The following is a 26,282-nucleotide window of genomic DNA, read 5'->3' as shown; positions in this document are numbered from 1 at the left end:
AACCTAAGGGCCCCCCCCCCCCCAGAGTAGAAATCCTGTAGAATTGTGGGTCAGGTGAGGGAGGGAGCCCACACCTTGCCGAGTGGGCCAGGTGCAGGGCCCACAGGTCAGACCAGGCTGGACCCTGTCACAGTGCTGGGTATTTCCAGTGTGGAGGGGCTGCATTACACTGAGAGTTAAGAAAAGGAAGCAGCCAAGGATTGCTTTTTAAAAAAACATAGAAATTAGATTGAGAAGTAGAAAGGCGTAGAAACGCGGGAGGGCAGAAGCCATGGCACCAGGGCCTTGGCCCCATGGCAGGCAAGAGTGGAAGTGGAGACCAGGCTTGCCCAGGCATAGCTGCCCAAGATGGGCTACTCAGGCTGGCTCTGGACTTCACTAGCCTCAAGCCTGTGTTCTGCTCAAGGCTGGGTGTGACACCCGGCCTGTGACTGCACTGGACTCCAGGTGGGGCAAGTGGATGGATGGGCAGCAGTCCAGAATTGCCACTGGGATGCCATGGTGCTGGCAGGCCAGGAAGGCTGCAGAAATTAACATATGGCCTTTCTCCCCTGCTTGCACGAGGATTTGCCACACTGGAACATTCTGTGTGGTGACAGGTCCTGGATCAGTAGATACTGGGTTTTCATGCACATCAACAAGTCTGGAGCCAAAGGAGATGGTAACGAGTCTCCACTCTCAAAAACCAGTGCAACATCAGTGAGGTTGGACAGTTGAGAACTGGAATCAACAACAAGCAGGCTGGACCCCTGCTGGAGCTGCTACCAATGGGAGGGGACCTAGGGAGGCTTGCCAGCAGACAGAGAGGTGGCAGACTGGGCCTGGACCCATAGCTGGCACCAGGAGGCTGGGAGCTCAATGCAGGGAAGATGTCTGGGAGTGCCTCCTAAGCCAAGCTAAGTGAAGCATTCTGGTCTCTCTTCTATCATGGGCTGGATGTCCTGCCAGCTTCCATGACAAGCTGGGCCCCTCAGAGCCTGGGGCATGAGGCAAGGCTTGAGAGGACTGTGTGGCATGGCCGTATCTTCCAAGAGTCCTGGGACAAGCTCCTGGGCCACATGTGTGCTTGTCCCCAGCCGCCTGGGTGTACCCAGGCTAGGCCTCCCAGTGGGACCAGCTCACTGGCCTAGCACCATGGAGACCACAGCGCCTCATAACATCCTACTTGGAGCCCGTGGCTGCCCCTGGTTCAAGCCGGCCAGTCATGGCCCGGCCCCAGCAGCTGGCTGCCACGCTCATGCTGCGCTGGCCCCGCTCGTTGTCCACCAGGCTCTGCGTCCGATCATGCCGGTGGCTGGGCCCACTGGGCTGGGCTGAGATGGTGCGGAGCAAGTGGTTCCGGGAGCGCAGGAAGTCGCCCTGGCCAGGTAGGCCGAAACTGCCCTTGCGCAGGGCCATGCGGGTAGCTGTGTTGCGGGCTGGCCGTGCCCGATGATTGTACTTGAGCTGGGCCAGGTGGGCTGCATAGCCGTCTGTGATGAACTGCAGAGGCGGGACATGGACTGGCGGTCAGCAGGGCTGGGGCTCCCCAAGCTGTCTGCCTGTGCCCCTTCAGTGCCCACTCACCTGGCACTGCTGTTGCAGCTTCTTAGTGGGTCGGCCCACGATGTAGATATGCATGGGGGACAAACTAATGGAGCTGTAGACCGCCACATCCTTTGTGGAGCCATAGGCTGCATGTGCGCGCAGGTGCAGCTGTGAGTGAGACAAGTGTGGGCACAGGCTGGGCCCTCTTGCCTACCTTACCCTGCCCCGGTCTTCCCAAGCCCCACCTCAGAGATGAGCAGCTTTAGGAAGTTGGCCTTGTGCCGCAGCGGATCATGCACCAGGCCATCACAGAAGGACACCACACCGTGAGGGAAGTTGTGCTGGGCCAGCCATGCTACCACCCGCTGCTTCTGCATGTCAGGCCGACCCGTCACATAGATGATGAGGTAGCCCAGGTCCTGCCAGTGTCTGCAGAGGCAAGGGGCAGGCCTGGGTGTCCCATGGCTGCCCCTTCTCATCCTTGGGCTGCCCTCTTTCCTGCCCAGCTTGTGTCTACCTGGGCCACTAAAAAGTGCATCTTCAGCTGAGTCTGAGGGTAATCCCAGCTACTCAGAAGACTGAGGCAGGAATATTGAAAATTCAAAGCCTGCCTGGGTTGCAGAGTGAGCTCAAAACAGCTTGGGGAACTTAATGAGAACCTGTCTCAAAATAAGTAAAGAGGGCTGGGGATGTAGCTCAGTGGAGTACTTGCACTTGCCTTATGTGAGTGAGGCCCCGGTTAAATCCCTAGTACTACACATAGGAAAAGAGAAAGGAGAAAGTACAACTTTGTCAGGATTTGAACAATAGTGGTAATGAGGGTGAGTGGCAGCATCAAACCCTCACAGGCACTCAGCTGGGGGCCTCCTGAGTATCCTCAAAGGAGGCACGGCATAAAGAGCATCTACAACTTGTTCAAGAGCACACTGGTCACTGGTCACATTGGACTCCAGACTTGGGTCTTGAAGACCTTGAAGGCTCAGGGGCTATGCTGTTTCCTCCCCTACTTGGCCTGCAGGAGCCTCTAGCTGCTGAGCCCACCTATCTTCTGATAGTCATACGAGGTTCTCAGGGCTACTCACCGCACCACGTCCACAGCCCCGGCGCGCACCTTGGGGTCACTGCCCATGATGGACACACTGGCAGCAAAGGAGCCATCAATGCTGAAGACCACAAACTCTGTGCCCTTGGGCAGCACAGTGATGTAGCTGTCGGCAAATGTGTGGTCTCCTCTGGCCAGCAGGGACAGCTCGTCAGAACCAGCCAGAGTCCCCTCTCCTACCCCCAGGAGGCTGGCCCTGCCCTACCCATCCCACCCGAGGTGCATACCTGACCACCATCTTGATGGGGTAGACGCCCACCCCCAGGCGGTGTGTCTCTGGGATGGTGTAGGAGACGCGCCCACTATTGTTGGTCACCAGTGTGTCCAGATGCAGCCACTCACCCGAGGGTGGCTGCATCATGATGTGTACATCCACCTGGAGCCCAGGTAAGATGGTCACAAGCTGGCCACAAGCTGGCCATGGCCTGGCCAGAGGGAGGCAGGGACCATCCCAGGTACCCATGTTCTCACCTTCTCCCCAGTCAAGGTGACCATGTCCAAGGGCCCATACATGAACCGGCCTGTCACAACCTGTGGGCCATCTTCGTTGGCAACTGCATCGTTGATCCGGTGGTTGGCTGTCACATTCTGGGGAGGGAAGGGCAAAGTAGAGTGATGGAGGGTGCATGGAGAGTGGCAGGGGTCTTCTTATATGGTGGGCCTGAGGGTTTGCTGTGGACTCTGAGTAAGGCAGCCTTTGTTGTGGTTCAGCCAATGATCTGACCAAGCCAGGAGGAGAGGAAGCCAGCCTCGCTGCACTTCCTTCCCTGTCTGTGAAATGGGTTTAAAGCTTCTACTTCACACCTCAAGTATTGATGAGACAGTGCACTTCAATGACTCAGCTTCCTCCTCCATAGTATGGGGCTTCTTATTACACAGGACTAAATGGCTGTAGGGTCTTACAGCTATAGGGCCTTTACCCTCAGCTTCACGTGTGTCCTTTTGCGCTGCCACTTCTCTCTTGGCTGAGAAGGTGTGAACACAGACATTTCCTTGCCATCCAGCTCCAGGATACTGGAGCTATCGTGCCGCATGACCTAGGAACAGAAGTAGGCAATGGGGAAGGGTAAAGCCAGGCCAGGCTCAAGTTTGAGTGGCTGTTCTAGAAAAGGCCCAAAGGCACCAGGAGCTGGCAATGGGAACCTGGGAGGGCTTAGGGGACACTATCAAACCCTCTAAGCCTGTTCTGCCCTCCCCCACAAATTCCCATCTGTGTGTGAATATACAGTGCATCCCTCCCATCCCAACATGCCCTGGTGGTCACACACCCCAGCATAAAGATTCCCCTATTCCACCTGCTCTGTGACCTGACAGGACAGGGTGGAACTCTCACAGTCCCTCATCCAATCCCGAGTCCTTAGGGATCTCCTGTGAGGCCTTGGCAGTTGGGACAGTGGATACCTGTCTAAGCAGAAAGGAGACGACGTCAGTTGACTCCCAGTAGCTGGCGTGGAAGAGGTGGGGCAGGGCCACGGTGGGGAAGGCCGTGAGGGCATCGGGGCAGTACAGGGCATAGTCAATCCTCTTCTGGCCCCACCACTTTGCAGCAACTGCCAGAAGGAAGGAGTGTGATTGTACTAGGGTCCTAGACAGAGACTCTAGTAGGTCATCTGGTCCTTAGCTCTGTTAAACTCAGACCAGTTTTCCCTCCAGCTGCAGCAAAGCAGTTTTTCTTCTAGGCTGGTGACAGGCAAGCAGCTTTGTGGGTAGAAGGTGCCACAAGCAGCCCTGCTGCAGGGGGTGGTGATGCTGAGGGGCACAGGGATGTCTGTAGGCAAGACTAGCTGTCCCCAGTTGTTGCAGATCCTAAGGAGCCCCTGGCCTGGACCATAGAGGCCCTCTCTGTCCTTGGTCCTGAGGTTCAGGAGTGTGAAAGGTGGCACAGAGCGCCTTTGGTTTGATAATTCTAGAACTTCCAGGTGAGGTTTGCTGCCATCCTCAGTGCCTTAGCTGCCAAAGAGGTCCAAAGAGGACAAGATGAGATAGATGGTCTTGAACATCCTCCTTAAAGGGAGAAACAGCATGCCACACCTGCTAGCTGTACATCTGATGTACCCATCTGATGGTGACTATCTCTCCAGAGTTCTTCCCACAGCCTGTGCAAAGAGGACCCTTAGGGCCTCATTTCAGTTCTTTAGCACCCAGGTACCTCTAGCCTTACCCTCCCCTCCCTGGAAGGCTGCATCCTTCCCGCCCAAGCCTGGGCTCCTGACCCTGGCAGTAAGCGGTGAGACACGCTTGGCAACAGTGAGTGACCAACCCCAGGTTAGAGGGGAGTGTGCTATGCGTGGGGTACCTTCTCCGATGTCCAAGTCAGGGAGGCAGGGGGCCCTCTCCAGGCTGGAGCTCACCTGCTTTGCCCTGGTACGGGGACCTTGGATGGTAGGGGATGGGGGGGGCAGGGCAAGCAGGGACAGGCGCCTGACGCTGGGGGTGTGGCTGAGCAATGAAGGACCCTCTGGGAAGCAAGAACAAGGGCAATGGCTCAGCCATACCCACACCAGGGGCCACCACACTGCCACCAGGGCAGGGAAGATATAAGGACGGAGCCAGGGCCCACCAAGGGAAGACCCTCCCCTTAAGAAAGTTGAAATCTCCAGAAACCCCCAGAGCAGTCCCAGCTTTGGCCCAGTTGCTCTGGCCACAGCCTCTCTGAAGTCCCCTCTCCAAACCTCCCAACCAGGCCACCTTAGGCTGGGATGGCCAAGCAGTCATTGTGGTAAGTGTCCCAGCCCTGCAGGGGTTCAGCGCTGGCTCCCTGCCAGCTAGACACCATTAACACCCTCCCCAGGTGTGGCACCAAGAATGTCTCCAGCCATGGCCATAGGGACTCTTAGCTGAGGGCAGAAGTGCTGGGGATGGCACTCACTCTGGGCAATGCTGGATGCTGTGTAGCTCTCAGCCATGCCTGACACCTGGCTGGCAATGCTGATCTCACTGGCTCTGCGGAAGCCACGGCTGGTAGGAGCTGTGCTGGGTGATGAAGGGGCTACATGCTCTTGGAAGACTGTGTTGTGGGTCTGGAGTACATCCGCTGTGGGTGGATAGGGACAGAGAGGTCCAAGTGAGAGAGGCCCTGCCTGGCTCTAGGTTCCCCAGCAGTGGGGGAGGCCAGCTTGCCGGGTCCAGCGTGCACCCGGGCTGGGCAGGCTAGGGAGTGGCTGGTTCAGGGCTGTGAGAGCCAAGGGCCTGAGTTGAGGCAGGGAAGAGGAGAGTGGGGTAGGAAATGACAGACAGATGGACACAGACACAGGGTAGGGAGGCAAGGCATGGACTCCCGCCCCCCCTGGCCACCTCTTTTTCCATATTTGGTCCCACAGTTGCTTTCTGGCAGCCCCAGCAACAGAGACCTCCTGAGCCCCTGGGTTGGACCACAGCTTGGCAGTGGTGGTAGCCCCACCCTGGGTTTGAGGGGTGTGTTGACAACAGTGGCCTTGGGTAGCTTCCTAGGGATGCCCTGCATAGGCTGAAGACTTAGGAGGCAGCCCCCTGAGTAGCCCTCACATATAGTGCACATCAAGCCATCCCCTAACAGTGTCTGAAGACACAGGCTGAGGGCTCCAGCCTGGCTCACTGGGCCCAGGCTGTAGAAAAGAGAGTACAGGGGGAATAGGGCCCAGGTAGAAGGCCAGTGTGGATGGAGAATCAGAGGGGCCCTCTCAGGGAAGGAAGAAGGGACCCAGAGAATCCTAACTCCTCACCAGGACCAAGGATTTCTAAAGGGTAAGGGATGGTTGGCCTGAGGTCCCACTCTTTTGTCCTCTTTATCTGAGCGTGTCTGCAGTCACAGGAAGAGGGGAGGACGGGGACGGGACGACAGCATCCTTGCAAAGTCATATGCTGTGTGACCCTGGAATAGCCTCTGTCCATCTCTGGGCAGCTGTGACCACTTTGTGTTTAGGTCACCTCAGCTTCTGACTTACTGTATGCAGAAAAGAGGAACCAAGACTAACTCCCCGTGGCCATGTCCTTGCTTCCAAGGTCCCACAAACTCCAAGTGGCCAAAGAGGGCATGAGGGGGCATGAGGACCAGGGGTCAGCAGCCAAGCAGAACATCAGTCACCATGAGTTGGGGGTACACACACTCAGCACAGCCCGGGCTCTGGCGGGGCCCGTCTTGCCAGGTGAGCGCGGGAACAGGAATACTGGTTTCCAGGAAGCTGTCCCCGTGGGGGAGAGGGGCCAGGGGGCCACCCTCCAGGACCAGCTCAGGGTTTCTCTGCACGGTCTCAACTGGAGGCAGACGGGGAGAGAACAGAGAGGACAAGAACAGACACTCAAGTGTGCCATCTGCACACATGCATGGACTTGGGCTCCTTAAGGACCAGGACGTGATGACAAGATGCCAGGACACGCTGGGGTAGGGAATGGGCCATTCTGGGGGTGCTCCCTCCCATACTCCCAGTCATTTCTGGGCCAGCCACCTGCCATGATGGGCACAGCCCACAATGCCCCCAACTTAGTGAAAAGCCTCTTGGGTCCTTAACTGTGTCTCTGTGGGGTTGGAGACCCCAGAAGCAGGAGAGTCTGGCCCTGGCTGATACTGGGACTCCTGGGGAAGCTCTGACAGGGATCAGTGAGGATGACTGCATCTGCACCTCAGCAGGTGTTTATTGGGACAGGTGTCCACTGAGGATGGGTGCTTGTCTGTGTCTCCTTTTGGGAAGACCCACAGTGTGTGTACGGGGCTGTGCACCATAGGGGCTACAACCAGCCTTAAAACATCAACCTCCACCTTCCTGAGGAGTCTCACCCAGCAATGTGGAGCAGCCATCCCCCAGCGGGTAACGTTGATAGCGGGGTATGCTAAAGGGTGGCAGTGTGTGGAAGCGCCGCTCCAGCAGTGGCTCCAGGCGGGAGGCTGATGGGTCCGCAGGGTGGAAGAGGTTGTACACTTGCTGACATGCTGGCCGCAGCTGGAAAACTGGGAATGAAGGAGTCAGTTGCAGAGAAAGGAGACTTTAGGTAGAAAGTGGGGTCTGGGGCCCAGGCTCTCTCTGCCATATATATTTTTTAAAATCAGTTTGAGATCTGTTTGAATCATTGTGCCTTTATTAATAAAAAAATTATCTTTTACCATGTAGCTCCCAGGCTGGCATTGAACTTGAACTCTTCCTGCCTCAGCTTCTCTCCTGTCTGTTGAGATTACAGGCATGTGCACCACTGTGCTCAATTCCATTTTTTTTTTTTTTGGTCTTTTTGAGACAGGGTCTTCTGTAGCCCCAGCTGGCCTGGAACTAGCTATGTAGACCAGGCTGGCCTTGAACTCTTAGAGACTGCCCGCCTCTGCCTCCAGAGTGCTGGGATTAAAGGTGTGTGCCATCACACCCAGGATCCATTTTTTTTTTTAATTGGAGAAGTTATAGTTACCCTAGTAAGAACAACTGTCCAGCACAGGAAAGAGTGATGGACAGCACACTGTGGAGGGCTTCTTCTAGCTCAGGATTGTCCATGGGGACTCCATGTGGATCTTTACTGGGTGCCACACATGCACAGGCTAAAGTCGCCCCATCACTGCCTTGGTGTAGACATGCTTCCCCCTTTATAGACCACCTCCTGGATTGTGAGGAAGGCTTGAGTGTCAGGGGCAGGTGCCTTCCTTCTAAACCACACCCATGTAGGAGCATATATGCTGTGCTTTTTAAACTCTGTTTTCTCACATCAGCATATAAAGTTTCACCTCATTCTTCCTTGGGGTGACAGGGGATCCCATAATACAGTCTTTGTGGGAGTGTGAGAATCTGTGGGACTTCTCCAAGTGAGGTGGATGGCTTTGCCCTGCAAGTGGACAGCTGCCCCTGTGTGTAAACTCAGTTGTCGAGTCCTTTTAGGGCTGCTGTTGCCACCTCAAGGAAGGGAAAGGGCATGGAATGCTGCATGTCCAGGGCATTCATTTTAACCGAGCCTCACTGCTGCTCACTTGCTCTTGGCTTGTCTAGGCCTCTTTGGGGGATGTAACTAGGAAGATAACAGTTACTGTGGAGGTCATCATGGCTCTGGTGCTGCACTGGCTAATCTGGACACAGGGATTTCTGGGATGCTAGGATGCTCAACTTGCCATCCTGCTTCCCATCTTATGGAGACTGTGAGGAGCTAACACCACTGATCCAGGAGGTCCACATCTGTCCCTATGGGAACACCCTAAACTGAAGACTAGGTCTGTTTTACCTGACCTTCCCTGACCTAGCTGTGTATCCTTCTGCTCCAGGGTGCCTTTGCAAGTTATAAAGCAAGAGGTTTCAGGAGATGGGCAGGTGACTGTTGCTGAAGCAACAGGAAAAGGCAGTGGTCCTGGGTGGGTAGTTATGGACTAAATGTGTGTGGAGCCCCTTGAACTGAGCAGCAGTCACATGCTGAAGGCATAACCATGGTCTTGTGATAGATTTACAAAGGCTCCTGCCCAGTTTAGGCAGCCTGTCCTTCCCCTGCAAGGCTCTCACCATCCAGGGAGGGAATGACTGTTTTCCTCAAGGCCAGGACCAGCCCCAGTGGGCACCCGAAGAGGAAGAGGTCGGCGATCTCGAAGTCAAACTTGCCCAGGGCTCCAGTGCCGTCCAGCATGGTAGAGCTGCTTGAGCGGTGGGAGCTGGGCTCATTCCTCAGCACACTGGCGTGGAGGCTGCAGTGGGGGATGTGCAGGTCACCTGGGGTCAGCCTCACAAGGGACAGACTGGATCTGGGCCTGTGCTGTCCTGAGTGTGCAACTTAGCACCTACTGGGACACTCCTAGTGACAGTGAATTACAACCAGGGGGCCTGCTGCCTGCAGGATAGACCTAGCCAGATCATGCTGTTCCTGACTCCACCTTATTCTCACTGTCAGGACAATGTGTTTCATGTGGCTGATGGTAGCCCTTGGTATATACATGACCACAGACCCAGTAAGCTGGGGAATCCTCCAAACAATGTCTGGCAGAGACTCCCAATACCCCATACATGCAACTGGCATGTGGGCTGGAAGAGCATCTTGGTTCCTCTATGCTGGGGCCCCTCCCTCTGGAAGTGTCCCCAACCCCTACCTGGACAGGAAGGCCTGGTGCTGCTGGATGGTATCTAGCTCATAGGTAGACGAGTCGCTCCTCTTGCGGGGCAGCTGCCTTCTGGAGTCCTCAGTGCCATTGCTGCGGGGGATGTCGATGTTGCTGCGGCTCAGATGCCGACTGCTCTCTAGACTGAAGCCACCACTGTTGCCACTGCCACTGGAGCAGTGTGCTGTATTCACCAGGATGCCCGGAGATAGCAGGTCAGCGTCCTGGAACGGCCCCATGGAGGCTCACTGCCAGGTGGCTTCTGGCCTGGGCCTTTCTTCTGTGTTCTGTGAACCCCTTACTCCTGACTCTAGGCCCTGCTAGCCACTGTCCAGTTGTGGGATTCTTACCCAACCATCGGGGAAGATCTTGTCTCCCACTATCCCTCAAACTATTGGCTAAGTCCTGGCAGCCTTCGTTCCTGAGCTGGCTGGTCACAAGGTACCAGGTGATCTTCCCTAGGGGATGGCTACTCTGCATCAAGAGATTTCAGAGCCTTCCTCTCTGCTGGCTCTGCCCATCTCACCTCCCAGGACCAGAGCTATACCATGCATGCAGACCCTAGTGTGGGGTGTGTGAAGCCACATGCTCTCTTGACCCTACCATATTACAATGGTTCTCCAGCCCCCAAGGTCCTGCCATGACTCCCACACTAACAACCTGTATCCTTCTTGTCTGTCTACTGAGGGATTCTAAGGAACACTCTCAGCTCCTTTGGGTTGCTGTGGACCTGACTTGAGGATCTTCCCTGAGTCCTTAGACAGACTCAGGTATCTTCTGTTTCCCATGTCTTGAGCTCGTGCTAAGCCCAGAGGCTTTGACATTGTTGAGTGGACAGAATAGACAGAGCATGGCTGGAAGTGTCCATGTCAGCTCCTCGGGGTCTTTGCTAGGTACCCTGCTTGTGGGACACAGAACAGGCCAACTGAAGGTTTGGTGCCCTGCAGCAGGAAGGGTAGCCAATCTCCATGGCACACCACAGATTGCAGAACTTGGTGGAGGTGCGGGACCAAAGGACAGTCCTACCCGAGCCCCTGCTTGGGTACCTGCACACTGACCACGCTGCCCCGGCGGCTGCTGCTCTGACTCTCAGACACTGGCTGGCTGCTGTAGCATAAGGCATCGAATGCCAGGATTCCCCCAACACAGTCTCCAATCAGGCAGACCTGGAGGCAGGAGGGCAGAGGCCTGAATCTTTACCCTGCTTATTGGGCTGCAGGCTAGAGAAAGCCATTCCCCTTGGTCCTCTGGTCAGCCCACCCTGAAAGGTCTTCCCCTACCTCCTACCACTACTCACCTGTCCGTTGAAGGTCACACCTTCCTGGGACTTGATGAAATCCCCATAAGCCAGGTTGGCCCGCTGAATCACTGTAGAAACTGCCTCTTGGTACTGGGGTGAGGAAGTGGCCAGCAGGGGCAGGGCAGCTAGGGGGATGTGGTCCTGGCTGCTGGACAGGCAGCCCTCATCATGGCCGTAGGGGCTGAGGCTGGGGGTAAGGGGCTGGGTCAACAAAATGCAGGTGGACTCCACTTGACCCAAAGGCCCCTCACCTGAGCAACAGGCCTTCTCAAAAGAGCTTATGGAGACAATCCCAGGCCATGCCTCAGGCAGGCTCAGGGGGCCAGGACCACTAAGTAAACCCATATACCCCAAATAGGCTAGCATCCCCTTTCTACAGAATTGGACCCTGGACACAACCTTGGGCCTGTCCTCCAGGAATCTGATCAGCTTGTCTGCATAGGCTCTACTGCTTCTGGGCTAAGGGGGCTAGATGGCAGGAAAGGAAATCTGTACAGAGCAACTGACACTGTATGGCTACTTAATGCTGGGGGCCAGAGGTGAGGACAGTGTGCTGCTGTTTCCCCTCCCTGTGGGGCCTGATGGGTGTGGACAGGCACATGCCACTCACTTGGAGACGAGGGCGAAGGCGTCAGCACAGATGGGTGGACAGGGCACCAGGCGGATGGCTAGGTGACCTAGGGCGCTGGGGTAGTGTACACGCATGACGGTGTCAAACACATTGGCAATAGTGTTTGCATCACCCTGCTTGGAGCTGGGGTCTCCGGCTCCTGTGTCCAGGATGGTGCCTCCATGCAGCACCAGCAGCAGCACGTGGATCTTGGAGGGTGGCACGGCCAGTGGCTGGCTCACCTCATCCTGCATGGGCAGGGGTGGGCATGAACTCCTTGCCAGGCTCCAGTTGCCCTGTTTTTTTTTGTGGTTCTGGGAGTTGAACTTAGGGCCTCACATATGCTAGGCAAGCACTCTACTGCTGAGCTATATTCCTTCTAGTACAGAGATATATTCCCAGCCTAAAAACCCTGGTTTTTGGTTATCTGGTTATGGAGTCTGGAGTTCATTGCCTTAGACCCTCCTTTGGACCCTTGCAGGGACCAGGGCCTGGAGAAAGAGAGGGGTGGCCTGACCAGGGACACGGTAGACACAAGGGAATGTCTTTTCCTGAGCAAGCATCAGTTCCGCCTCCTTCAGGGTCTCAGGTAGCAGTTTCTGCTTGGGCTCCAAAGCCTCGGGAGGTGTCTTGCTTTCTCAACCCCAGGCCCTTGTCTAAGATGAGGGTTTCCAGAAAGTAGGGATATTCTGGTGGAGGGAGGGTCCCAGCACCTTCCAGTAGGAAGATCAGGTCATGACCCCACCTTCCTACTAGCCAGGCCTGCAGTGATGTCAAGGCAAGCCACTAGAATGCATACCTGTGTATAGGAGTACAGAGCTCTATCTTTCAGAAACAAGGCAGTGGGGTGAAGATGCCCAGACACTGGTCACTTAGCATGTCAGCACCAAGACAGACTGGAACCCAAAATCCCTACCAAAGCTCTCCTGGCAGCCCAGGTTATGGTCCCTGCCCAGAAGGTTCTTCCTGAACCCCTTGCCCTGAGCTCTTGGTGTGTGACTGGAGAGAAGTTCAAGAAGGGCCACTGTTAGTATTTGCTGAGCCATGTTTGTCCATGAGTAGGTGAGAAGAAAGTAGAAGAGAGACCAGTTGTAGACCATGGGGCTCTTTCTCCTCCCAGAGGCTGGGGTAGGAACAACTGTCCATACTGGGGACTGCCCACTACAGGCTGGACTGGGTGGGAATGGTTGGCCAGCCCTATCAGGATCAAGTGCAGTGACCTCTCAACACAGTGACCACAAGGTTAGAAATGTCTATGGAAGCCTGCCTGCCTCTGGACAGGAAGCTACAGCCCAATAGCACTTTATCGACTGGGGATGGGCAAGGTTGGGTCATGGGGCTGAGAGAACCCAGAACCTGTCTGGCTCTCTTCAGGGATATCCACGGGCCTAGAAACATGGCTTTCCTCACACTTGGCCTAAGGCAGGAACTGCCTCTGCTCTGGTCTCTAGTGAGAACAGAGCCTACAGTAACAGTAAGGCCAGCTCTGGAGAACCAGAACATCCTCTAGTCAGTGTCTCCATCAAGCCACCCTTCCATAAGGGAAGGTTCCTGTTTGGGGGCTAGTGTGGACAGAGAGGTTTGACTGGATGGCAGTGCCCCAGAATCAGTGCTGGGCTCCAAATGCACATCCCATGGCAGATCCCAAGCCCCAGGCTCCACCCCTCTCCTGGGGGACAGTCAGAGCTGTGTGTGCCAAGTGGGAAGGGCCTCTAGTTTGCTTTGTTTAGCATTAAGAAGCAACTGGCAGTCATTCCCTTGGCTTGGCTACCTGCTTCTAGAAAAGCTCACCTCCACCTCAGACCTCAAAGCAGAAGACCCCAGAAGGGGAAGAGGTGTGCCTGCCTCTCTCCCAGGCTCCCCAGGGGGACCCAAATTCCCACTGAGGTGCTATCTCCAGCTTGGGCAGCCTAGGGTCAGAGCAGGACAGTGCTCATGACCACAGCACAGGACAGTTCTGACCCAGCCTGGTTCCTGCTCCAGTACAGACAGCTCTGATGGCCCTCAGGTGGAGGGAGTGCAAGCTCTGGCAAAGAATCCCCAAAGTGGACACAGGCTCCACAAAGTCAGCTTTATTGCACATACTGAGCTCTGCCTGACCCCAAGGGCCACCTCATGGACTACGGTGACACTGCTTCACCCTAGGCAACTTTGGCTTCCTCCCCTTCTGTCTTTTTATCTTCCAGAGCTGCAGAAAGGCTGGGAACAAGGTGAAGGTCTTAGTTCTGTTCTGGAATTTACAAGGTTCTCATTTTACTTTCCCAAAGATGGAGCTTGGTCAAGGTTTTCCTTGGGGGCTATCTGCTGTCCCTGGTTCTCAGAGACATCATAGAGAGGGGGCTGCCAGGAGTCTCCCTAGGAGGCAGCAAGGAAAGGAACCCCTGGGCCTTTCTGGTGAGTGTCTGGCCAAGCATGTATATGAGGCAATGGCGAGTTCTGCCTCTGAACCCTGTAGACTGCTTCTCTGTACCCAGCTCCCCTTCCCCACAGCCTGAGCATCACAGCCTTGGCCCATTAGTGTCTAGGTGGGCACTTACCTCGATGATGTTCAGCTGCTCCACACTGGAGGCGACCCTGAACTCAGGGCCACTCTGGTGGTATAGACCATCTGCAACACAAAAGTCATACTGTGAGCTGCAGATGCAATAGGCAGCCTGATAGCCATGATGAGGGAGCTCTGGCCTAGGAGCACCTCCCCCCGACACCTCAAGCCCCTAGGTCCCACCATTGTGCAGGCCCTGGGGAAGAAAGGAACAGGTTGGGCCCTCCAGCCCTCTCAAGCTGGTTACCCTGCGGGTCTTCAGGCTCTGAGCTCTCCATTTTGTCCATGAGGTCATTGGAGTTCCACTTAGTGATATCCTTGGGGAACATTTCCTCTGAGTCGGACAGGTCCTCTGGGGAGGAGGAGGGACTTCAGTGGGAACTGGGGACCACAATGGACCTGTTGTGCTCCTTGAGCCCACATACCCAGTGTGCCCAGCTCTGCTCTTTCTTCCCATCTTAATAGGCTAGCCAGGCAACTGTATGCTACCTGATGTTTTTTCCCATCATATAAAATTTTCCATTTACATCATTTTAAAGTGATACCTACCATATTCACAATGCAGTACAGACATCATAACTATCTAATTCTAGAACATTCTTATCACCTTAAATGGAAACACTATGCTAGCTCACAAGCAGTCAGGCCTCACTGCTGCTCCCAACCCCTAGCAGTATGCTTTCTCCTCTGGGCCTTTGCCTGTTTCTGGATATTTTCCATGGACGCAGCCACATACTATGTGGTCTTCTGTGCCTGACTTTGTCCATGCAGGGTTGTGGTTTTGAGGTTCATCCTTGTTGCAGGGAATGCTGTTGCTTTCTTCCCTTTCATGGCTCCACCATATCCTTTGTTTATCTGTTCATCTGCTGATGTTGTTTAATGTTCGCCAAAGTGCAGCTCAGTGAGGAATACTGCTGCAAATACTTCATCCTAGACTGGACTCTCATTTTCACTTTTCCAGAACCTCCCTGTGGGCTGGGCAGCTACCTGTGCTTGTGCTGTGGCCTCTTCTTTCTTAGGCCACAGATGGGCTCCTGGGCCAGAGTGTTTAGGAGCCTGCTACCCTGCTTCTGTGCTCCTGTCTCTTCTTTCCTACGGCCTTTTCTAGACTAGATGGGTATCTTCCTCTTTCAAGGACAAAGCTAGCTGGGAGAGGTGAGGTACTAAAGACACCCTTTTCCAATCTTGTCAGGGTCACTGGTGCAAAGCTTGATTTGGGAGCCATTTGCCAGCCCTTCCAGCTTGTCTAACCCCAAGTCAAGCCATTTTTTGCTGGACATTGACTTCCCAGGCTCTCTCTCTACAGGTCTGGGTGGCCAGTTAATGAAAAAGCCACACTTGGGTGGCTCCTCTCCTCCTCTAAGGCATGGTGGTGGCATAAGAGGACCTTGCTGTGCATTGGGGGTTATGTTCCTGTGTCTCTCCGAGACTCTGTCCTGTGCATGGGCTGGGGCTGGTCCAGCTGCCAGCCTGCAAAGGGACTCTTCTTGTTGTGCCTGCCTCTGACTTTTTTGACATCATTCTAATGGTTCCATGTGAGCAAGGTGGTACTCGCATCTTCTGGCACAGGTAATCCATTGGCTGTGTACCTGCTGTGCTTATTTTGGAATCAGTGGGGAAATGGCAGTTCATCTAGTTTCTGCTTATTCTATTTCCTAAATACATATTTAATTTACATTAATTTAATAAAGAAAATCAATAATATACAATAAAGCAAGCACAAAAAAATTAGAACACTGTGAATTATAGTTCTTATGGAAATAAATTCACCTGAAAAATGCCTCAGTAAGATTGTGTGTCCTTTATGGGGTGGGGGTTCAAGAAAGCAGCACCCTCCTGCCAGGCCTCAGTCTTGACTTACGGCTAAGGTGAGCTTAAAACACTAAACTCAAGGGAGATGACTTTCCAGTGACCTTGTCTCATGCTCTGTGCCCCACCAGCAAGCCTCAGCCTGTCCCCTGGGACACTGTAGGCACATATAGGTCACAGGAATAGGAAAGTAGTGATTCCCACTCTCTCACACCTCACCTTATCTGGCCCAGGAAGATCTCATGGGTTGCCGGGAGCTGTCTGCCTACCTTGTGCATCGAAGAACTCTTCATCTGAGCCCTCATCAGAGTCCCTGGCGATACTCTGCATTCTCCACTCTGAGATGCTGTGTCGGGAGGGGCTGGCTGGAAGGCAAAACCCAAGTGTGACTTCCTGGCCTGCAGGGGAGGGCCCAGGGGCTCTGTTGAGCCAGCTACAGCGGGGTGTGTTTGTGTGTGTGTGTGTGTGTGTGTGTGTGTGTGTGTGTGTGTGTGTTGGCAACTTGGAGTCCTAAGTGGGACTCATCAGAAAGGTATGCTGAAGATAGAAGTGAAGAAATGGGGGGCGTGGTATCTAGAGCCCATCTAGGTGGAAGCTTCTGGCCCTTTCAAGAGGAGCCCTTTGATAGTAGGTAGGTGTGTCCATGGAGAACCTAGGACATGTGCTCAGTTGGATGCTGGGCCCAAACATGAATAAACATGGCCACAGCAGAGCTGACAAATAGAATGCTGGCTGCAGGACAGTATTGGGAGATGGGAGACCAAGGGGTTGGCTCATCCCGTTCCAATGCCATGAGCCCAGGGCTAGGCCCACTGGGCTTGGAATGCAGGCTTGCAAGGGGCACACCTGGAAGCATAGGGAGACCTTACTTCATCTTGTCTAGCATTTGATACTTTGAAGGCATCCCTTCAGAGATGATCCACTTGTGCAGGTCTGGGGAGCCTGCCCAGACCCAACTCCCGGGTTCCTCAAGGTCACTGTCTGTCTATGTGGGGCATATAGGTGAGTCAGGAGTGAGTGTCTGCTGGGGTGAGGGTATTTATTTTGAAGCCCAGTCTAGCTTCAGTTAGAAAGAGTTAGCTGGACAATGCTCAAAGAAAAGGGCCCGTTTTGAGAGCTAGAAGGATCTAACAGTGGTGTGGCTGCCTTGGGAAGACAGGGCAGGAGGAGGACCCTGTATCAAAAGTCAGGGATTCCAGCTCACCCCCCCGCTTGGAGGACCGTGAGGACTTGGAGGAGGTGGACCACTGCTTCTTCAGGCCCCGCCCCACCAGTGGCTCCCCATTGCTGTTGCTGGGCTCAGGGGGTGCCCCAGATGCCTGGTCCTGTGTCACATGGTCCTTGCTGAGCTCTGTGGCCCCCTCCTCCTCAGCAAACTGGGCCATCTTGCGGGACAGCATGAGCTGTGCTTCCCTCTCCAGCTCCCGGATGTTCTCCATGTTCAGCCCAAACCACTCGTCCTGCCAGCACCAGGCCTGCCGGTGGGCCCGTACCATCACCCGCCGCAAGCCTGCAAAGAGCCAGGGACAGAGGAAGGGTCACGTCAGAGTCACTGTGCACCAGGGTCAAGCTGCAAGTCAGGCTAGAGTCACTGTTCGCCCATGCCTCGGTTTCTTTATTGTAGAACCAGAGAACCAGCTCCCAGATGGTCTCAGGAGCTCACAGTGGTGGTAAAGCTGGAGGGGATTTCTGCCCCAGGGGAAAGTGGCATAGAACTTCCCAAGATTCTCTTGTCTCAGCGCTTGGCCTACTTTTCCAGTTGAATTTCCCATGGAAAATCAAATGGGTTGTTCTTTTTTCGTATGCATGGAAGGAGGGTGTGGGTGTACATGTGTGGAGGCCAGACATTGGGTGTCTTTCCTTTATCACTTTCCACCTATTTTTTGAGACAGGATCTCTCACTGAACCTGGAGCTCATTGATTTGACTAGACTGGGTGACCAGTGAGTTCCAGGGATTCTCCTGTCTACCTCCCAGCACTGGGATTATAGGGACACACTACCATGCCTGCCTAGCTTTTTTATGTGGATTCTAGGGGATCAAACTCAGGTTCTCCTGTATATGTGGCAAGCACTTTACCAAATGAGGCATCTCCCCAGCCCCATTCTTTCTTTTATTTATTATTTTTATTTTATGTGTATGAGTGTATTGCCTTCATGCATGTAAGTGTACTCATGTTGTGCAATGCCCAAGAAGGTCAGAAGAGGGCATCAGATCCCCTGGAACTGGAGTTACAGATGGTTGTTAGCTGCCACGTGGGTGCTGGGAACTGAACCCAGGTACTCTGCAAGAGCAGTCTCTGCAAAAGCAGCCAGTGCTCTTAACCACTGAGTCATCTCTCCAACCTACCCCCCTTCTTTCTTTATTTAAAAAAACAAAACAAGCCGGGTGTGGTGGCACACATCTTTAATCCCAAAACTCTGGGATCTCTGTGAGTTCGAGGCCAGCCTGGTCTACATAGTGAGTTCCAGGCCAGATGGGGCTACAGGGAGACCTTGTCTCAAAAAGAGAGCTGAATGCAGTGGTAAATTCAGGTAATCCCAGCACCTGGGAGGTGGAGGCAGGAGTTCAAGATTATAAATTCATCCTGCCAGGTATGGTGGCACATACCTTTATTCCCAGCCCTCAGGAGGCAGAGGCAGGAGGATCTCTGTGAGTTCGAGGCTAGCCTGGTTTAAAAAAATATTACAAATTCATCCTTGGCTAAAACTGAGTTGGAGGCCAGTCCCAGCCTGAGCCACATGAGACCCTGTCTCAAAAGAACAAAAATTGACTAATAAAGTGGGCCAGTAGGTAAAGGCATTTGCTGCCAAGCTTGACAACCAGAGTTCAGTCCTCAGAACCCACATGGTGGAAAGAGAACGGAGTCTCTCAAGTAGTCCCCTGACATGGATGGGCACAGTGGCACTTGGGTACTCATACACACATACACATATACATACACAAAATAAATAAATATGAAAAAAGGTTAAATCAAAACAGACCCCAAAACAACAAAGCATCTATAGAGTGGGGATATAACTTAGTTGATGGTTGGAAGAACACTTGTCTAATGTATGAGGCTCTGAGTTTGATTCTTGGTACCACAAAAAAAACTAAAAATGCTTTTAAGAAAATATATATGAGGTAGATAAGAATCTATTATACATATAAAATAACATATAGTGATATATCTTTTAAGGTATAAAGCATAATAAAATAGCTGGGTATGGTGGCTCATAACTTTAATTCTAGCATTCTGGAGGCAGAGGCAGGTAGATCTCTGTGAGTTCAAGGCCAGTCTGCATGGTGTGTAGAGTAAGTTCCAGGCCAGACAGGGCTACAAAGTAAGACCCAGTTTCAAACAAGACGAAGAAAGAAGAAGGAGGGGGAAAGGACAAGGAGTTGGGGAGATGGTTTAGTTTGCAAAGTGCTTGCTATGCAAGCATAAGGATCTGAGTGATCCTCCAGAACCCACGTAAAAGCCGGGTATAGTGGTGGTACATGTCTGTAATCCCAGCGCTGGTAAGGCAGAGACAGGAGGATCCCTGTGACTTACTGGCAAGCCAGTCTAGTTGAATCAGCAAACTCCAGGTTCAGTGAGAGATTCTGTCTTAAAAAATAATGTATGGGGCTGGAGAGATGGCTTAGCAATTAAGAGCACTGACTGCTCTTGCAGAGGACCCAGGTTCAATTCCCAGTACCCACATGGCAGCTACAAACCATCCTTAACTCCAGTTCCAGGGAAATCCGAAGCCCTCTTTTGACCTCCATGGCACTGCATGACACAGATGCACTCACATACATGCAGACAATACACTCATACACATAAAAAAAATAACATATGGAGTGATGTAGGAAGACATTTGATGTCTACCTCTGGCCGCCTCACGTGCACCTCCATCACATGAACACACATACACACACACACAAAGGAACTACAGAGACAGAAAGCAATTTGGGGTGTTCTTGGCTAGAGGGGAATAGAGATGACTGAGTATAAATAAAAAGCACCCTCTGGGGTGATGAGATGCTCTGAAGCTTGGTACACATCTGAATACATGTCTTAAAACTGACCTAACTTCTCTCTCACATGGGCAATGATGGTATATAAATTATGCCTCAATAAAGCTGCTTTAAAAGCATAAAAGGAAATAAAACATCAATGCCCGCCCAGCAAAGGAAGAGAGGGTCCTCAGTGACAGAAGCCCCTCAAACATTCCTCTCTACCTCAGACCCCTCCCTGGAAGTATCAATCCTGGATTTTGTGTTTGTGACTTGCTTTGTTTCAGGTTTTAGTGTGAAGACATGTTTTCTACACAGTGTGTTGGGATGGTCTGGTTGCTGTTCAGATTTACATATATGTGTCTTATGTGTTTTCTGTTGCTTGCCTCTCTGGGCAAGTTCCATTCTGTCTACACTCCCATGTGGTTCTAGGTGCTGGGTTTGCTGTGGCACAGTGTTTATGTGTTTGAAACACTACATTTTAGTTCTTTTCCTACCAATGGGTCTTTGGCTTCCATTTTTCTATTTTGTGCCTGAACATTATAGAATGTACATGAGTTTATCTAGTGAACATACTTTGGAGGAGTGTTGGCTGGCTCTCAGGGTATACATACTCCACTTCCCCAGAGAACACTGAGTGGCCTTCCAAGAAGCTGAGATCTGGTGTGTCCTCAGCTGATCTCCCAGGGCTTCTCCCTCTTTCCCTTCTGATGCCCTGTGCCTCCTTTCCTGAACTATACTTTCTGAGAGGTCCATCTGTGGAAACTACTGCTCACCCTTGGCATGTGATGGTACCCTCCTTCAGCAAGGGCTGATTGTATTTGCCCACACTTCAGGGCTGGCCTTGGACACTGCATTGATGAGCCTCAGTTTCCTTTTCTGGGCCTGTCTGCTGACCTCACAGTCTGCTCTAAACCAAACAGAGGAAGGCCTCCTCTTGGGGTACCTGGAAGGGTTGGGACACTGTACCTGGGGTCAGTCACAAATAGGACAGCTAAGATTGGGAGTTCTTTCTCTAAGACTACCTGGACCCGGCTCACGCAGATTCACTAATTATTCCTGTGAGAACACTGATGCTCACAGCGCTCAGACAGGGTTGTGTCATGTCCATCTTAAGCTCTGCATTCCAAGATCCACCCTATAGCAGCCCTGCAGGACTGGCACAATTATACCTGCTTCACAGATAAGGAAAGAGAGGCTTAGAGAGGTAAGGGACGACTGCTATGGCAGAGCGAGGACTGCATGCCACAGTTGTCTCACCAACTTTATCCCTATCTTTCTCTCTAAGGAAAGTGCTGACTTTTAGGGAGCTAAGGAGTCTGGGTTTGGCCAGGAACTCAGTGGTTACCTGGGGACAAGGAGGGCATAGGGCCCAAAGAGTCTGGGAAACTACTGTTTCTAGGGCCAGAAGTCCCAGCCAAAGGCTATGTATGTGGGCCATGCTAAACAGAGCACAGCGAGGCCTCCAGGAGAGGGTGGGTGGGATAAGTCAGCAAGATGATGGAGAAGGGAAAGGGCCAGGGCAACCCCCTTTCCCAAGTCCCCCCTAGTCCTTATGTCTTACTGCTCTGAAGTGAAACCTATGCTTCAATTTTGGAAGGTGGGCACTACAAACAGGAAGGGCAAACACAACTGGTGGGCAGGCCTGACTGATACCCAGGCTGGCTCTATGACACTGTCCTCCAGGCCAGGGGCCTCAGAATAAGGGCTGTGGGTAATGGGGACACTGGTTGGGCCAATCTCAGCTCTCATAGAGTTAGACAGACAGACTTGGGGGATGTGTTCCATTCTTCTGTCACCTCTACTGACCCCTATCATGAGCCCTGTAATAGCCTTCTGGAAAAGGAGCAAGGGATGGTACATCTGAGATACTACCCTTGAGGGTGAAGCTGGTGACACTGTCCTACGCCATCAAGGTCACTGCATAGAGCATCTCTACTTTTCCAGGTGGGAGGCCTACCTCCTCAGACCCCAGAGCTCTGCTGTGGGCAGGGACACTGTCCACGTGGTCTCTGGCACTCATACTGTATGGGGTTGTCTGATGACACCTCCACACCACAGAAAATATCTGTTCTGGGCTCAGCCTCTGTGTAGGCTCTGTTTCCTCCTCTGTAAACAACTCTAACATTCGTGGGTTATCATGAACCAATGTGACAAGGGTAGAGAATATTATCAACAGCATGGCTCTGTGTCTAAAACACTAAGCCTCTTTTGTTAGTGGTATTGAGAGGCATCTGCCTAGGTGTTTCTATGGGGTTATGGGCATGGGACTGGGACCAGATGATAGTATCAATCATATATGATATGGGAATCTGGGGCTAAGGGCTCTAAGGGAAGGGTGAGGGGAAGAACCCTAGGCAGCATTCCTTGGCTGGGAGTCCCAGGCATCTGTTGGTCCACTTGTTTCCTGGGAACCTGCTCTGGGCAGGCCATATAGGTATGAAGTGCACTGTGTCTGAACCACTCTGCCAACTGGAACTTCCAGTCTGTGTGAAAAGGTAGAGCTAAGGCCTGCTGGGGCTTGGGCCTCTTAAAGTAGAGGAAAGAAAAGCCTGAGAACCAGAAGTCCAGTGGGCAGAAAGTGGGGCTTTCCACAGGAGCTGCTGGTGTAACAGGAGTGTAGACTACATGCTATCAGACACCACCCAGGTCAGGCATGTCTGGGCATCTGCATAGACAACAGGCACAGTTGTAGAGGGCCAAGACAGACCAGAGGGGAGAGAAGATGGGCACAGGCTTTGGGGCCACCTTTGAGGAGTAAATTGGAAGCATATAATCATAGCACATAGATAATGGAGGCAGACAGGTAGGAGCTTCTCCACTCCAGGGAATGCTTACCTGTATCATGGATGAACCTCTCTATCTTGGACTGCATGCCCCAGTAGCGAAACTCCACCTTGCAGAGCTTGTAGGCACACATAATGGGAAGGAGCTGCTTCTTGTACTCCTCAATCCAGTTGTCAGACAAGGGCCCCCGATGAGTCTTGACTGACTGGAACAGCTTGGGGTCTTCTTCTGTCCTATACTCATTGGGGGGCACAGGATCCTTGACAATGTCGATGATATCTGTGGGGACACCCCATGAGTGGCTTCATCTGTCCAACCTCTACCCACCCTTTCTAGACCTTAAGTCTTTGGAGGGTGTGCTGGATTGCTTTAATGTCAACTTGACACACCTGGGTTGAGGGCGCCTCAATTGGGGAATTGCCTTCATTGGACTGGCCTGTGGCCATGTCTGTGAGGCATCTTCTTGATTGTTGTGTGATGTGGGAGGGCCCAGCGCATTGTGGGTGGTGCCACCTCTGGGCAGGTGGGCCTCTCTTGTATAAGAAAGCAAGTTGAGCAGGGGCCAGGAGAGAAGCCAGTAAGCAGCATTCCTCCATGGCCTGTGCTCCAGCTCCTGCTTCCAGGTTCCTGCCCTGAGTTCCTACCTTGGGCTCCCTGATGAACTGCGACCTGGGAGATGTAAGCTGAATAAACCCTTTCCTCCCCAAGTTGGTATTGGTCAGAGTGTTTTGTCACAGCAATGGAGAAACAAACTAAGACAGAGGGCTTGGGCCTCATCATGTAGGAGGGATGTTGTATGTGGATTTCAGGATGATGCTCCTGGTGACTCCCTGACTACCATCCTTAAGCCCTTCCTGTTGCCTTTGTGTAAATGTTACTGGGAACTAAATGTAGGGCCTCACACGTACTAGATAAGTGCTCTACTTGTCTGAGCTCTATCAGATGTATACATCTGAGATACATTGAGCTATATCCCCAACCTTACTTTTACTTTTTTTGGGGGTCTGTTTTTTGTCTTTTTGAAACAGGGTCTCCCTGTAGCCCCAGCTGGCCTGGAACCCACTATGCAGACAAGGTTGGCCTTGAACTCCCAGAGATCCACCTGCCTCTACCTCCCAAGTGCTGGGATTAAAGGCCGGTGCCACCATACCCAGCTTTACTTTTATTTTTAGACAAGGAAGTTCTTACTAAGTTGTGCTGGCTGGCCCTGAACTTGTGGTCCTCCCATCTTAGCCTTCAAGGAGCTTTGATAATGGCCTGTACTACCTGGCCTGGTTCTTGTTGCTTTTTTTGAAGTCAACTTGACAAACCCAAGGTCCATGTGCATCCTATCTCTCAGAAACCAGGTAAATGGACCAGTGAGCCAAGGAGACACAGGGAGGGGAATTTCCATGGGAAATAGGGGGTAGGGAGGGACAGAAAAGAAAGTCGTAAAAAGCTTCTCAGAACAGGGTGACATTTTGGTCAGAGGACTAGAATTTTGAGGCCAGGAGTGTCCCATGCAGCATTGGTGCTGAGCTGAGGTGGGGGCTTGGGGAACCACCGGGCTGCCTATCTGGGAGAGGGGCTGCCTGGCTGGGTGAGGAGGCACCTGTCTGGGTGATGTGTGTCTGGGGAGAGGGAACTTTTGTGGTGGTGAAGGAGAGCCAGGAGGCACTGGCCATTGCTCACCAGACCAGGCTCATGAATAGTACCCTGAGCAAACAGACCTATGCCCAGAGCTTACCCTGGGAGGGACATGGCCAGGCTGACCTACAGGAAGCCTTTCTGGATTAGAGGAGACTTCAGAGCTGCATTAGACCCTCAGGTGTATTCTACTTGACAAGTATAAGTTTACTTACCAAGATTTTAATTAGTTGACAATCTTTAGGAATTGGGAGATTTCCCATGAAAATACTTATCTCTCACCTCTCTTTAGAAGGTTTAACAAATGGGGCCTGTTTCCTGCATGACAACATCAGCTAGAGGGCAAGGCAGCAGAGATAACCAACCCATCACCCCAGGCCACAGGCCCCGTTATGGGGCCAGCCCACTCTGCCCACCAGTATTCACAAGTATCTCTTAGCCAGTCAGCACCCTAAGAGCACAAATTGCCTCTAAAGAGCAAAAAGCCCATGAACTTGGGGTGCATATTGAGGACATGGAAGCCTGTCCTGCCTCACTCTGGGCTCCACATACAAGCTGGGAATCCAACCTGACCTCAGGGTTGGGAGAGGCCAGGGGCAGAGGGGCAGGACCAGAGGGGTCTGAGAGTAGGAATGCTGTGAGTAGGATGCCAGCCCTCCTGTTCACCTGTCATCAGCTGGTTCTTTTCCACAGGTGACAGGCTGAACACATCAGTGTTTTCCCCAGCATCAGTCTTATAAAAGGTTTCGATGTCGATGGAGAACTTCTCCACAAAAGGGCAGGTGAACCTGAGGAAAAGAACATTCATTGGGACTGAGCTCTGGTCTGCAGTTAGTTAGCAGCCTGTTGGATCACACTGGGTTGAAGCAAAGTGGACAGAATGGGGTTGGCTAAGATGTAACAGCAATGTCTATTTCCTATACTGTTACCTGGTCCCCAACAGCCAAGCCAGTTTAGGGAAAAGAGAAGTGACAGGGATGAAAGCAGTCAAACTTTCTTGGCAGTTTCTAGAAGCCCCACAGCTGGTGTCCATGTGAATGTGGTGTGGTAGCAATGTGGGCACAGCTACGAGAGCAGAGTACTGTGGAGTCAGTGGATCTGGGCCAGGTACTCCTGGCACATGTCACCCTACCTGTAAGGAGCCAGTTCTGGCAACAGGGGAATAGTTCCTCTTTGGGATGGAGAAGAGCTCTCTGAGATCCTCAGCTAGTTCCCAACATTCCCTAGGTATGGGGGAAGGAAGCCCTAGGAGACTGGAGGAGAACATGCCTGCCCAGCAAGAGCTAGCACTGAAGGGCAAAGAGTGAAGAGAAGATCCTCTGCCCTGGGGTTACAAGGGAAACCCTGCTCAGCATGGGATGTGTAAAACACTGCCATAGAAGCTCAGGGTCTCTTAGGTGGAAGGGACCTTGGGACATCTGGTCTACCTTCAGTTCATACTTCTCAGTAGGCTCCCTGTCCCTGCTCAGGGAAACTTAGAAAGTGTGCATTCCCTGAACTTTCCCAAGATGGTAGCCCTTGCTCAATCCCTGCCTTTGTAGACTCTGAACCTGGGTAGTCTGGGAGGCATCCAGGGGCATACTTCCCTTTCTTGAATATGAATACCTGCATATCTTTAGGGGACATATGTGAGACAGAGTTTGGTGCTTTGGGGGGTACAGGGGTTGAGGCTGCCAAGGGAGACCTGGATATATGTTACAGGGTTCTTCCCACAGGTGGCATGACAAGTAGGAGGCAGAGGCAGGCACACCTGGTTCGGGTGTAGGGGTAGGCGTTCCAAGACTCCTCCACTACCCGCAAGGCTGCTTTGGGCAAGATGGAGCGAAACCAGCCAGGGATGTGCATGCCCACATGGTACACCTTGTGTGTGTACTGCCCAGAGCCGCCAGGACCATCTGTATAGGGTCGGTTTTCCAGGATCTCCACACCGCTGCCTTCTCCATAGGTCTCATTGCGGCTTTTCTTCTGT

The 26,282-nt window shown here is 52.8% G+C and overlaps 1 protein-coding gene and 1 long non-coding RNA gene across 13 annotated transcripts in view; one reads left to right on the top strand and one right to left on the bottom strand.

The window, feature by feature from the left end:
- The window catches only part of LOC115071395, a 2,275-nt gene extending 1,599 nt beyond the window's left edge, over positions 1–676 (top strand). Inside the window, exon 2 of the long non-coding RNA XR_003850480.1 lies at positions 9–676. This is a non-coding gene — a long non-coding RNA (uncharacterized LOC115071395). The remainder of the gene's footprint in view (positions 1–8) is intronic.
- Pitpnm2 (phosphatidylinositol transfer protein membrane associated 2) overlaps positions 201–26,282 on the bottom strand; it is a 162,546-nt gene continuing 136,464 nt past the window's right edge. For 5 of the 12 annotated variants that reach the window (XM_029566544.1, XM_029566542.1, XM_029566543.1 and 2 more), the window contains 24 exons: positions 26,064–26,278; positions 24,980–25,101; positions 22,739–22,966; positions 17,122–17,427; positions 16,187–16,282; positions 14,356–14,460; positions 14,104–14,174; positions 11,567–11,814; positions 10,954–11,143; positions 10,703–10,822; positions 9,648–9,880; positions 9,070–9,248; positions 7,383–7,553; positions 6,713–6,862; positions 5,499–5,663; positions 4,926–5,087; positions 4,031–4,179; positions 3,550–3,666; positions 3,101–3,217; positions 2,857–3,005; positions 2,610–2,759; positions 1,773–1,956; positions 1,567–1,695; positions 201–1,482 (listed from right to left, as the gene is read on the bottom strand). In XM_029566544.1, coding sequence (XP_029422404.1) covers positions 1,162–1,482; positions 1,567–1,695; positions 1,773–1,956; positions 2,610–2,759; positions 2,857–3,005; positions 3,101–3,217; positions 3,550–3,666; positions 4,031–4,179; positions 4,926–5,087; positions 5,499–5,663; positions 6,713–6,862; positions 7,383–7,553; positions 9,070–9,248; positions 9,648–9,880; positions 10,703–10,822; positions 10,954–11,143; positions 11,567–11,814; positions 14,104–14,174; positions 14,356–14,460; positions 16,187–16,282; positions 17,122–17,427; positions 22,739–22,966; positions 24,980–25,101; positions 26,064–26,278 — 4,077 coding nt within the window. In that variant the 3' untranslated portion in view covers positions 201–1,161. The remainder of the gene's footprint in view (positions 1,483–1,566; positions 1,696–1,772; positions 1,957–2,609; positions 2,760–2,856; positions 3,006–3,100; positions 3,218–3,549; positions 3,667–4,030; positions 4,180–4,925; positions 5,088–5,498; positions 5,664–6,712; positions 6,863–7,382; positions 7,554–9,069; positions 9,249–9,647; positions 9,881–10,702; positions 10,823–10,953; positions 11,144–11,566; positions 11,815–14,103; positions 14,175–14,355; positions 14,461–16,186; positions 16,283–17,121; positions 17,428–22,738; positions 22,967–24,979; positions 25,102–26,063; positions 26,279–26,282) is intronic. The other 7 variants (XM_029566547.1, XM_029566553.1, XM_029566551.1 and 4 more) reach the window with 7 other exon arrangements.

Source organism: Nannospalax galili, unplaced genomic scaffold, assembly GCF_000622305.1.
Source record: "Nannospalax galili isolate Female #2095 unplaced genomic scaffold, S.galili_v1.0 scaffold218, whole genome shotgun sequence".
Taxonomy (NCBI): Eukaryota; Metazoa; Chordata; class Mammalia; order Rodentia; family Spalacidae; genus Nannospalax; species Nannospalax galili.
The sequence above is the reverse complement of the archived record's forward strand: the minus strand, read 5'-3'. Positions and strand labels throughout refer to the sequence as shown.